This window comes from Arachis ipaensis, chromosome B10 (assembly GCF_059453495.1).
Source record: "Arachis ipaensis isolate K30076 ecotype BB chromosome B10, ASM5945349v1, whole genome shotgun sequence".
Classification (NCBI taxonomy): domain Eukaryota; kingdom Viridiplantae; phylum Streptophyta; class Magnoliopsida; order Fabales; family Fabaceae; genus Arachis; species Arachis ipaensis.
The window spans coordinates 120,693,210-120,707,018 of NC_142435.1; the positions used below are offsets into that span (position 1 = coordinate 120,693,210).

The window sequence follows — 13,809 nt, forward strand, 5'->3', positions numbered from 1 at the left end:
ACCTTTAAGTTTAGATCTTAGCCACCACCAATTGTAAGAGCTGGTCATTTCTGACAATTTACTAAAAATATGGGTTATTTTAGTCCTCTAATCCTTCATTACACGATAAACAGCTTATGAGTAACTTATTTGCACAAGGGACATACTATTTCTCTAAGAACGATTGCCATATGGGATAATTTTTCAATACTCTAATAATATTGGAAAGTTTATATAATACTATATAATAATATTATCATTATCAATACTATATGATACCAAAACAAAAAAAAATGCACCGTACGTATATAATATTTAATTAACACATTAAGACATATATAATATTTCATTAATACATATATAATATAAAATAATTTACAAATTATTTTATTAAATATTATAATATAGAGTGATTTATAAATTATTGTTAATTCATATATAATATATAATTAAATTTAATAAATTCAATTAGAATAAACGACAAATTATTTATTTTATTTCAGACTTTATAAATGAATAAACCAATTAACTAATATAACGAATTACAATTAATGTAGTATAATTAATCAAGTAATATAAATTATAATAAATTATAATAATATTTAAATATCTAATCAAATCAATTAGCTGATATAATTAAGTTATTGTAATAAATTGTATTGAATAAGTTAAAATAATTAAATCGGAAAACACTCTCTAAAGCATGCCACATCAACTCCATCATTAAGTGCAGAAACCCAATTTTTATATAATAGAACTAGTGTATGTTCTCATACCTTGTACAAGATAATACATAACATTATATAAAAAATTTTACTAAAAAAATTAAATAAAATATATATAGTAATTATTAATATAAATATTTTACAAAGTTATAACTAAAATCAAACTCTCAGCATTTTCAATATTAAATATTAAAAATAATTAGTATTTTTCCTAATCAATTTGAGTTTGTTGAGTGGTTATCTCACTCGTCCGCTTAAACAACTATTAGTCTTTTGTGTGTAGCAATCCATTGGCTAGCGGTAAACCCTTAATAAATGGAGTATCAATACGTGATTAGACTTGGTAGGAGTACCCAAATACGCGGGTATCCGACCTGGCCATATCCGGTTGGGGAGGGTAATAACTTAACCTAAGTCGGGGCAAATTTTGCTCGGGACAGTGCATGGTCGGGTTTAGGGTGTACCCGACCCGGATATATACATATAAACACTTTTTAGGAATTAGGATTTGTCTCACATCACAAATTCAGCGACTCACAGCTTCAGTCCATACTCTATAGTCATGCCAGAGAAATCCAGTCATTCTCACCCAGAGTCTTCTTCTTCTCGGCTTCTTCACAAAAAATCTCATAGCTCTCGTCATCGTTGTTGCTGAGCCTATCACTACCTACCCCTTCACAGCTTCCATCTTCCTTCACAGCTCATGTCGCCGTTGCTGCTTATCCCCCTCTCTCTCTCTCTCTCTATTGTGATTCTGTTAAGTTCTTCTCTTCTTCTTCCAAAGACTCATCACTTAGTCACCGTCGCTATGAGCCCGGACGTTGCCGTTGCATTTTCATGTGAGTCTGTCACCAAATAAAATAGATTTTTTATTCAAGTTGGACCAGTTGGACATAGACATGTATGAGATCATTTTTGCATATAATTTCTGAATTTTCTCATCCAAATTTGATCTATGTGGTTGAGTATTTTATTATGGCGATCATCGTGGTTTCGTTGCGACACTAATGTGGTAAAGTTGCGGTAATTTCATAACTAATATACGAGACAGACCAGATTATTAAAGTAATCGGGGAAATAACTTTTAGATATGCGCATAAAATTTATAAGATGAGATTATCTCAGGAAAATATATATATGTATAGCCCAAGTGAAAGATTGTTAGAAAATTATTATTTCTTAATATATTTGTGGGCAATACATATATTAATTATAATCGTAAATTAAGTAATTTCACATTAAATGACTTATACTACGATGATCTCATTTATTATCATAAATATTGAATTAAATAAATCATTATTACTTTTGATTTGGAAATTGAGATTAAAACCAGAGATACTATTTTATTTGGGTTTTAGGGTACAATGAGTGTCACACTCAAATATAAACAATGACTTTAGGATTTTAGTCCCCAACACATCAAACCTGCCTTCGTAGCTCTTTTCCCACGGTGGAGTTGCGATTCAGCCCTATCAGGGATACAGAAAGTTTTGGTTGACAAAGATCAAAGAATGACAAGAGTCAAGCTCTCTGATCTCAATCATGCTCTTGAATGAAGGAACGCTTCTGCACTCTCAGTTATATTTTTTAATGATTTAACATAGATAATCTTGAAGTTGAGAAATTCTAAAATTTTCAGATAAAATAGAATTTTTGTTCAATCAAATGATAATAAATAATTTTGTAGAATTAAATTATATTAATATGATTATTGGATGATAAAGAATATTAAAAAAAATAAATAATATTTTAAAAGTATAGGAATATTAAATTGTCATTTCAATTTACTTTTTTAATTAACGACAATAAATATATTGAATTAATTAAATTTTAAAAAAATTATATACATAAAATTATTTCATTTATTCAAAAATATTTTGAACATATAATGGTTCAATTAGAGGTTGAGGTTGACTATTGAGAACTAAATATAATATTTTTAAATTCATATTTTCAATAAAAAAATGTACTTAATTAGTTTCATCCATCCTAAATAATTCTATATTCACTATTACTTATCCATATAAATAATTTTAACGTTGATAGAATATTATTTTTAGATGCAAAAAAATTAAAATATATTTATTCTATTTCAAAAATCAATATTCATATTTAACTTAGGATTTCAATAAATATGGCAAAAAATATTATATTTTTTATTTAAAAAAGCATAATATTTATAAATATATTTTTGTGCTTTACCTTTAGATTTTTTAAAAAATTTGGCAAGTTAATGGAATCAAATCATATTTCTATAGCATATATAAGAATGTATATTACACATAAATAAAAAATGTTAGGTGTAATAAGAACAAATAATAAATTAAAGTAAAATTCAAAAAATAAGAACCAATAAAATATTGAAGGAAAGAAATATAAATAGAAGAGAAACAAAATTACTCGATGAAAAAAAATAATTTAATATATATATATATATATATATATATATATATATATATATATATATATATATATATAAAAGAGGAATAAAAAGAAGATATACAGTACCTTATTTAATTTAGCAATATTTATGAAAATAAATATATAGAATAAAAAATAATAATAAGAAAAACTAAATATCTGAATTAATATCAAAAATAAAAAATAATAAAATAATGATAATCTATCAATCTTAATCTTTTAATATAATTAATTAATAACAATATAATTAGTCTACCACATGATCTTAATCTAATCTTTTAATATAATTAATTCTAATTAAGTAATAAAAAAAATTGAATATAAATATGTATAATCTAATCGTATAAAAAAATAGTAAATTTTCTACAATTATATATATATATGAATAAAACATCATTTTAAAATGAGATTATTATTATTAATGACATATAAATATTAAAGTTGTATTAATGCATTAATTGAAATATATTATTAGAATAAAAAATTACAAGAATTAAAATAACTAAAATTTATTAATTTTAATTAGTTAAATTAGCATAAAATAAAAAAGAGATGATTAATCAGGTTAAATAAATTAGAAAATATTACTGAGCAACAATAATTATATTACTAATTGAAAAAAAAATCAATTCAATCAATTCAAATTTTTATTGTCACCAAAAAAAAAAAATTCAAATTTTTATTTAAAATAAACAATTAAAGATCACCAATGAATAAAAATAAATGGGACATAATAAAAAAAAATTTTGGTAGTATAAATAATTAAATTAAATTATTATATACAATTTTTACTTTTTACCTTATTATGATTTAAGTTAACATTAATGGTAAAAAGCTAATTTCCTTAATTTGTATTTTACAACATAATTAAAGCACAATTCATAATTTTTTTTATTTTGTGATTAACCAATATTTTAAAAATTTTTTTATTAAGTCTTCCGTATTTTATTATTGACAAATTTTCTCTACAAAATACAAATTTGTGATAAATTATTACGATCATAATTAATTAAGAAAATAAAAAAATTATAAAAAATCAAATAAAAGATAAAAAGTAGAGTAAAAAATTCTTTTGAAACTAAAAATTTATCAATTGTGCTAGAAATTCTAAAACTTTGTTTCTTATTATATAATCAATTTTGTTACTCACTTCAACTTCATTATTATCTCTTTGTATCCAAAAAAATATATAATGTCACACTTATTTCAAATAAAATTAAATTCTTCAAATACATGGTATAATGTATAATTTAAGAACAATAAGATAAAAAATATCTAGAATTTTATGATATTTGAAATTTTTAATGACGATAATACAAAGAGTTTAAATCTACAAAATGAATTCTAGATCTCAATTCAATAGTTACCCTTTGCACATCTTATTTAAATTTGAATTTTAAAATTTAATTTGTATCTTTTTTTTCTAATATATATTATTTTTGACAAAATATAGGGAAAAAAAATCTATTAGACCAAAAAAAATCTATCACAAAATTATTATAAGGAGATTTATAATTAGAGGAAAAAAAATAAAAGCATTAATAATAAATAAAGAATAAGAAATGAAGCTCATATTAAAGAATGTTAGAAAAAAAATAATAAAGTTCATATTAATAATAATAATAATGCTGAGAAATGATGTTGTTACTTTAGACTTCTAGCCTCTGCCTTTGGCCATCGTTTTTTTTTCTTTGTTTTTTTAAATTATCAAGTCATAAAAAAAAAAGAACAATTCAAGAAAATGAAAACAGCAAGATCAATAGTAACTATACAAATCAAAATATGTAGGAGAAAAATATACTATTATATGATAGAATTAACATGAGTATGTTTTATCATTAAATAAACAAAGTTAACGCAAAACAAAATTACACATAAAGAGAAAAAAAACAAAAAAAAAAGAGTTAAAATATCTAAAGTAATAAAAAGATTATCTTTATAATTTTATTCTGTCATGTGTGTGTATATAAAATAATGAACTTCTAATTAAATTAATTTATATTTATTATATTCAATTAATTAATATACATAATATTAAATTGTGTAATACTTAAATATCTAATTAAATCAATTAGTTGATATAATTAATCTATCGTAATGAATTATATTTAATGAGTTAAAAGAAATAAATCAAGAAACACTGTTAGAAACATACCACGTCTGCTTTATTATTAAGTGCAAAAATTCGATTTTTATATAATAGAATAGATAGATAACAGAAATTGCCACAAATCAACAAATTTTACCCTAATAATTCTAGGTTTAACTGCTAAATCAGCCTTTGGACGGCTATATGGTCTTAACAAAAATTATATGCATTTCAGTGAAAAACTTTCTAAAATGTGGTACATCATAGGTCTCTTTCTATTGTGATAAGGAATCTTGCAAGTTGCAACTCTTCCGAGATTCTTAATTAGCATGCATTGGTTAGGTAGATTTCTGAAACTTGTTTAGTTAGATTCTCTTAGACGTCTCTTAATCCCATTCATGCAGCAGCCCAAAAAGAAAGAAGCAATAACATGAATACTCAACCACTGAGGGACAAACAAATTATGCTTATGTATATATATACATAAAACTGTATGTATGTACATTCCTATAGGAGATGATGAAGATTTGAAGGTACAAACGAAAATTAACTACATCACAATATACATAATAATACAACAAACAAAGAAGCAGAAGTATAAAAAGTGAAATTCTTCTACACTTTGTAAGGGCTAAGGTGAGTATCTGAAATGATCTACTAGGGACTAATGTTAAGGCACCAAAACAATATGCTACTCACAAGTTTTCCATGTTGAAGACACATTTTCCCTTTGGGTTTAGTGGTTGTTCATGATTATTAATCTCATTGAAATATTCTTCGTTCATAGGTGCTGTACTATCTGGTGTTTCTAGCACTTCTCCATGTAAACTTGGTCCTATATATTGTTGCACCACCAACACTGAAGCTGTGGCTGCAAAATCTGTGGATGCTAATAGGTCCCCAATTGCTCCAATCTCAGGACACTCACTCCAATCAGTGAGTCCTGCTGTGAGTGGTGATATTATCCCTTGGCCTCTCCCAACAATGAAGAGGTCATGGATGTCATCCATTGTCCTTATAGCCGCCACTGTCTCCTCGCCGTTGTTAACCACTTTCTCAAAGTAATCGACCGAAACGTCTTCTTGAAATCTCATTCTAAAATCATGCAAAAGATTTTCATCAAGCTGTCTTTGAATATCTTTCTCTGTTTCCACTGTTAATACACTCGGTTCGCTTGTGCCTATGCTAGGCCTCCTAATATGGCCGGATACTTGTTTCCCTTGGACAAAGCGCACTATCGTAAGGCATATTCTCGAATGCTCTAGCATTCTCCATCCATAACACAAAGCCTCTCTATCATCTGGTCCTCCGAAAAATAGTATGGCTACATGATAAGATACTTGATTCGCGGCTAAGCGATTAGAGCCGTTTAAGCCTCTATCAACTAGAATTCCTACTGAGCATGGTGCATTTGCTAGTACATTTTGGTTGATGGTGCGGAATGCCATGTTTGTGGCTTCCATCCCTCCATCAACTGTTTGTTGCTTATGGAAAGGAAGGATTATGAAGGCAATGCGTTTGTCCTCTGCCAAATGGCATATATCTTCATGCATAGTGGAATAAGGGGAGATTGCTGTTAAGGGGTGGACAGAAACAAAAGAAGCATGGTGCTGAAAGTTTTCAAAGGCATTGATTATGTGGTCGGATTGAGCTTCAGTCTTGTTAAGTGCAGGATAACCCTGCTTTCTTGTGTTGTGAACTATGAGCATTGCGGAAGTGCGACCGCTAAGTTCAACAAGATGGAGAACATAGACACATATTGGTGACTTCTTTGTTGGATTAGAAGCTTCAAGGAGGTTGATCATAGTTGGCACATTCCGAGGGGTATGAACACACACTAGTACTCTAAACTCAGCATCTGATTTAGCTATTTGAATAGTTCTTTTTTTGTAATTTATGGATCTTCTTGATGGTTTGTAAAGGAATGATACAGAAGGCACAATAATTGCAGTCATTACTACAGTTATGATAACCATGATCGCAAACGATTCTTCATCCAAAACCTGATATCGGTTATAAATTATCAACATGAGTAGATTAAGAAATGTAGAAGCAGTAGCATTAATATAAGCATTAGTACCTTCTGCTCCTTTCCAACATTTAGCACAATCATTTCAACTAGGCCTTTTGAGTTCATGAGTAAGCCGAGGGCAGCCCCTTCGCGTATTGGAATTTGATAAAAGAATGCAACCATTAAAGTTCCAATAACCTTGCCAATGCAAGCCAAGAAAATGACAAGAATGAGAATTGCCCAGGTGTATGATCCTCTGACAAGTCTTAAGTTAGTTTTTAGCCCACTACTGGCAAAAAACAGAGGGAGCAAAAGTCCTGAAACAAAATCCTCAAGCTTGTCCACCAGAGCAACACCAAGTGGTCCACTTGGGATTGCCAAACCAAACACAAATGCGCCAAAAACAGAATGAGTTCCAATGGCATCTGTGATGAAACCCGAGATCATAACCCCTGCAAGTATGAGGGATATATGAAACTCACTGAATGATTCTCCTTCAGGGGTTTTCTTGACAATCCATATGGCTCCCGGCCGGACGGCGTAAGCACAAAATGCCACAAAGGCTACACTTGACAACAAAACCCAAAGGGAAGCAATGTTTGTTGTTTCATTCTCTGCAAGTGCTATGGCTAATGCTAAGAGTATCCAAGCACACACATCATTGATGAGTGCTGAAGAAAGTGCAAGCCTACCTAACTCGGTGTTAATGAGTTTGAGCTCTGCGAGTATACGGGCAAGAACAGGAAACGCAGTAATAGAGAGAGCAACACCAAGGAAGAGTATATAGGTACCTTGAGTCATGCCTTGTTCATAATCTCTATGCAAAAGGTAGGAGAATGCGGTTCCAATAACAAAAGGCAAGACCATGCCGGCAACTGCAAGAGACACAACCTTCTTCCCTGTGGTTCGCAACATTCCTACATCCATCTCCACCCCCACCAAGAAGAGAAAATAAAGAAGCCCAACATTTGCCATTGTTTCAATCACCATAACACTTCTCAGAGGAAACACTGCATTGGCAAATGTTTCGTATCTCCCAAGCATTGAAGGACCCAACATTACTCCACCCTGTGTTGGCATTTTAACAAACACAACAACGGCAATCAGAAAATGACTAGAATTTTTAATCCAATACAATGCAATGCAAAGATGAAACACACTAAAATCAGTACCAAGACTTCGGCGATCACGCGTGGCTGGCGAAATGGCCTGAGGATGAAGACGAATATTCGGGTGGCTATAACCACCAAAGTTAACTGCAATAAGAAGAGAGGGAGAGAATAATCCAGAGGGTTATCTCCTTGCCATATCCCATTTGTTGTTATCATTGTTGGTGCGTAACACACTATATAATTATCTGTATTGTTTTTATCTCCCATTTCTTCCTATTTGGTTGTTGCAATAACAAGTTAACAACATTCACTAGTGTTCCTCTTTGTATGCATTACCTGGGACCTTCACCAAGGCACTAGCAGCATGATAACAACGTTGATTAGCGAGCCTTGGATCATGTTCTTGGATATGAAGATTGAAGACAAAAGAAGGGACAAAATTGTGAAAGGAAGGATAATTGTGTTGGCTTGTTTTGATGAAATTAGAAATGAGAGGAAGGCAGAAAGCAGAGAAAATCATCTTTGTTTTGTTTTGGTGGTTACCCACTCCAAGTGGGAGTTCTAGTCAAATTCTGAGGCCTATGTTGTGCAGAGGCAAGGGATCTCTATTTTAAGAAAGCTAGAGATTTTGATCTTAATGGGAAGTATACATTTGCGGATAAAAGTTGTGCACAATCTTGAATCTATTGTAGCTAATGTTCCGGAGCAAATATTAGTAAATGAAATTAAATTCCGATGAGTCACTCTACAATATATAACAGAAAGCAGATTGTCAGGAATGTCGAATGTGGGCACTTGATGGCTTGGTGGAGGCTTAGCCGGCTCGTTATTGTCGTAACTATGGAGTATCCGTTAGTGGGAGCCGGGCGTTTTGGTCTTGATTGGGCCTGAGAGGATTTGTCTATATGGCAAGCCTAATATTGGATCACTATTATTATTATTATTTACATTTGTTTATATATACTAAAATAATTCAAGTAACGAGAAATCTTTTGGGCAACAACACCACAAATGGATAGAGTAAATGGATATTAGATCGGTAATTATTTAGTTAGGGTGTTATCGGTTCGGTTTGGTTCAATTTTGGACTAAAAATCAACCGAATCGATATGTTTGGTTCCTATAGACACACAACCGTTTGGTTTGCTGTTTTTACAACAATCGAACCGAACCAACAGCGGTTTGGTTCGGTCAGTTTTTTCGGTTTTTAATTTCTAATGAACAAAATATGAATCACAATAATTAGAGGTTTACAATAGTCAATAAACTAAAATAATAAGAGTAAAATATTGAAATGGTTAGGGGTTGGGAATTTTTGTTATTAGGTTAAAGGTTAAAATGGTTAAAACATTGAAATGGATGCATATCTTCGGTTCGGTTTGGTTCGGTTCGGTTTCTATCGAGTCAACCGAAAACTAAGCCGAACCGATCGGTTTTGTCAGAAAAAAAACCAATTTTTTCGGTTTTTAAATCGGTTGTTGTAATTTTCGATTCGGTTTGCGGTAATTTTCGGTCCGGTTCAGTAACTTACACCCATATAGCTAGAATTCTATTTCAGGTGGTGTCTGCATAGTGAAAGAATGAACCTGCCGGAAACTACCATGGAAGAAGCTGATCAGCTACAAAGGAGCAAAAAAAAAGCTACGTAATGACGGGAATGGATAAGGAGGAGAAACTTCAAGGGCAGTTAGAGAGGAGGAGTGGATGTTTGACAAGACGGCTTTTGCTGGAGCCAATGGCCTCAGAAGAACATATGCTGACTTAGTGATGCATGGAAGTTTGGAACCACACTTTGACTCTGAAATAGAGGAGGAAGAATCAGAGGAATCATCTGAAGACGAAGAAGAAGACAATATGGAGGAGGTGCTTGAAATGAGTCAGTTCCAGAGGGAAGCTTTAAAGAAAATGAAAAGGGAAGAAAGAACCACCCCTTCTATCTCTGCGAAACGACTGGAAATGGAACTTTTAGTATCCATGTCAACAGAGCGGAAAAACAGAGGCTTGAGCGGCCTTGGAAGAACACATTTATAGTCAAGCTTTTGGGACGCAAGATTTCATATGCTATTCTAAAGAGAAGACTGGACATCATGTGGGCAAAAGTGGGAGGACTAGACTTGATAGATCTGGGTAATGACTACTTTGTAGTCAGGTTATTCAATGACGAGGACTGCTGTAACGTATTAGAAGGTGGACCGTGGCTAATTTACGACCACTATCTAACCATAAGAAAGTGGGTTCCAGATTTTAATCCATTATGCACCTCTATCAACAAGATAGCAGCTTGGGTAAGACTCCCTGACCTGCCGATCGAATACTACGACAAGCGTTTCCTGGGAACAGTGGGAGACTAGATTGGAAAGACGCTTAAAGTTGACATGAACACAACAAACTAGTCAGGAGGCAAATTCGCGCGCCTGTGTGTAGAGCTAGACCTGACCAAGCCTCTAGATGCAAAATATATGGTAAATGATAATACATATTTCATTGAATATGAGGGCTTACATATGATTTGTTTTAACTGTGGACGTTTTGGTCATGTTAATGAGACATGTACACATGGAAACAATTCTACATTTAACCATAACAATGCAGATGAGAACCAACAGCCAGGACAAGCAGCGGAAGAGCCTATGGAAAGAAACCAGATGCAGAAAAAGGGGGACCAGAAGGTTGGAAAAGACAAGGATAAAACAGTAATTTTAGAAAATGCCAATTATGGTGCTTGGATGGTTGTACAGAAGCAAAGGAGGACAAAGAAAACGGTTGGAAAGGACAACCAGAACGTGAAAAGTGGGCACAAGCATAAGGGTGAAAAAATCAATGCAAAGAAGGTGGCCGACAAATCTGAGGTACGAGGTTCTGTCCTCAGATGCAACAAATGAGCAAATCATAGAGAATGATTATGATGAGAATGAGAATCAGCTAGCCACAAGAAAAGACAAAATTAATGAAGGTCCCAAGGAATTTCTTTCTGGAAGCCAAATGAGAAAAGCCCGTTCTGCAAACACACCTAGCCCCATCCTTACATCCCCTAGCCCAATCACCATGACCCAAAATGCAGCCTGTTCTGCTTTCTTGAACCTAAAAAGAAAAGCACAAAATTTTAACAAAATCCAAACTCTTCACAATCTCTCATCACCCAAGGCCCAAAACCAACCACCCCATGGCACATACTATGAACCCAAACCAAGTGTCCCAGAACCAACTTTATCCAACAATGCGATGTCAGTAGAGGAAACGATGGTCATGGAAACCCCGCCAGACCAAATTCTTGGCCCAAAACCACCTGACCCACCTGAACTCAATTTTTCAGGATCTGACCTGGATGTGATCATGGCTGAAGGTACAGCAGCGACCCTAAATTGGGAAGAAAAGAAAGGCCCAGTAGAGGGTGAGTTGAATGGGGCCTAATTGGGCCTCTGTTTTAATCCAGTTCTCTAGCCAAGGACTTTAAGCTCTTCCTTACAGTGTTTTAATATGATAATACTATCATGGAATGCGAGAGGGGCTGCAAGCCCATCCTTTGCTAAGACTCTGAAAGAGTATAACCTTCAGTATAAGCCCAACTTAATTGCTATCCAGGAGACGAGATGCAGTGGACAAATTGTACTAAACTCCATCAAAAGGGCTGGTTTTAACCACCATCTTATTGTGGATGCAAATGGTTTTTTTAGGAGGAATATGGCTGATTTGGAACAACTCTAATCAAACTGTTCAGGAAATATATCGGCATGAACAAGCTCTACACACCAAGATTACTGATGACTCTGGAGTTTGGTACCTTACCATTATATACACTCACCCTCAAGAGAGTCGAAGAAGAGATATGAAAAACTTTATCATCAAAATATCAGCAGACATGCATCATCCTTGGGTTCTATGTGGTGACTTCAATGATATTAGTGATGCATCAGAGAAAAAAGGTGGAGCACAACCGGATACTCTCAAATCAATAGATTCAAGAACTGGGTGGAAGCTTGTAATCTTATAGACTTGGGATATCAAGGAACAAGATTCACCTGGAGAGGTCCTGTCTGGCAGGATGGTAATCGCATTTTCAAACGCCTTGACCGAGCACTTTGCAATGCTGATTGGCGCCATTTGTTTCAAGAAGCCATTGTGGTGACACTCCCTCGAATCCGCTCAGATCATCATCCAATACTCATCAAGTGCAAAGGTAACCACCAATCCATTAGGAACAAGCCTTTTCATTTTGAATATATGTGGATGCAACACCAGAATTTTTCTTCCTTCTTGAATGAAAATTGGCACAAGGACCAGCCTTTAGCTCAATCAATCCAAAATTTTGTAGACAAGGTAAAGGATTGGAATCATCAGACCTTTGGCTATATTTTCCATCAGAAACGGTTGGTGCTTAGTAGATTGAAAGGCTTACAAAATTCCCCAAGATATGAGAGAAGTGAATTCCTAGACTGCCTTGAAGAAAAACTCAACAAAGATTTAGAGGCTATTCTGGATAAGGAGCAAGTGTTCTGGCTCTAAAAATCTAGAGAAACTTGGATGGTAGAAGGTGACCGTAATACCAAGTATTACCATACAAAAACTATCATCAGGAGACGCCGTAACAAGATCCTCAAACTTCGTGGACCTAGTAGGGAGTGGATAGATAATCAGGAGGACCTCAAGACTCACGTTATCCTTCATTTTCAAAGTCGCTTCCAGGAGCCTAACCGCAATAGAAATTGTGCTATTGATACTAACAATTTTTACCCCCTCTGGAGGAAGACAGCATTCCCAAACTGAAAGCTTGTGTCATGCATGAGGAAATTGAACAAGCAGACTTTGCAATAGGATCTCTAAAAGCCCCAGGGGATGATGGACTCCCTGCGGGTTTCTACAAAGAAAACTGGGTTATTGTTAGAAATAGCCTGAAAGAGTTTGTCATGCATAGTTGGCAAGTCCCTAAAGCTATAGCTGATGTGAACAACACCCTTCTTGCTCTTGTGCCAAAAATAAACCAACCTGAATTTGTTAACCAACTCAGACCCATTGCTTTATGTAATGTGTCATACAAAACAATTACAAAAATCATAGCCAGCCGAATCAAACCCATCCTTGACAATAGAATTTCACTGGCTCAATCCAGCTTTATTCCTGGGAGGAGGATCCAAGATAATATCATTGTTGCACAGGAAATCGCCCATTCTATGAGGAAAAAATCAGGTAAAAAGGGCTACATGGCCATTAAGATTGATCTTGAAAAAGCCTATGATCACATTAGCTGGGCCTTTATTGAGCAATGCTTAACAGACTTCTCCCTTCCCCCGGAAATAATTAAAATTGTCATGCAATGCATTTGTACCACTAGCTTTCAGGTGCTGTGGAACGGAGAAGTAACAGAAAAGTTCTTTCCTCCCCGTGGCATTAGACAGGGAGACCCGCTTTTGCCCTATATTTTTGTGATATGTTTAGACAGACTCTCTCATCTTATAGAAGATATGTTTATGA

At 33.4% G+C, this 13,809-nt stretch overlaps 1 protein-coding gene and 1 pseudogene across 2 annotated transcripts; one reads left to right on the forward strand and one right to left on the reverse strand.

The window, feature by feature from the left end:
- Window positions 1–5,662: 5,662 nt before the first annotated feature.
- Window positions 5,663–9,269, reverse strand: LOC107624371 (cation/H(+) antiporter 15-like). 2 transcript variants are annotated; one of them, XM_021113563.2, is made up of 4 exons: window positions 8,677–9,048; window positions 8,401–8,484; window positions 7,298–8,296; window positions 5,663–7,220 (listed from the first exon to the last, which is right to left on the reverse strand). In XM_021113563.2, exons 3-4 carry the CDS (start codon window positions 8,285–8,287, stop codon window positions 5,913–5,915), a joined length of 2,298 nt encoding a protein of 765 aa, XP_020969222.1. In that variant the 5' UTR covers window positions 8,288–8,296; window positions 8,401–8,484; window positions 8,677–9,048; the 3' UTR covers window positions 5,663–5,912. The 2 variants fall into 2 exon arrangements, with proteins under 2 accessions (XP_020969222.1, XP_016182355.1); XM_016326869.3 differs by having other exon boundaries at window positions 8,401–9,269.
- A 775-nt stretch (window positions 9,270–10,044) lies between these two features.
- On the forward strand, window positions 10,045–11,222 carry LOC148581504 (uncharacterized; annotated as a pseudogene).
- The last annotated feature ends 2,587 nt before the right edge of the window (window positions 11,223–13,809 follow it).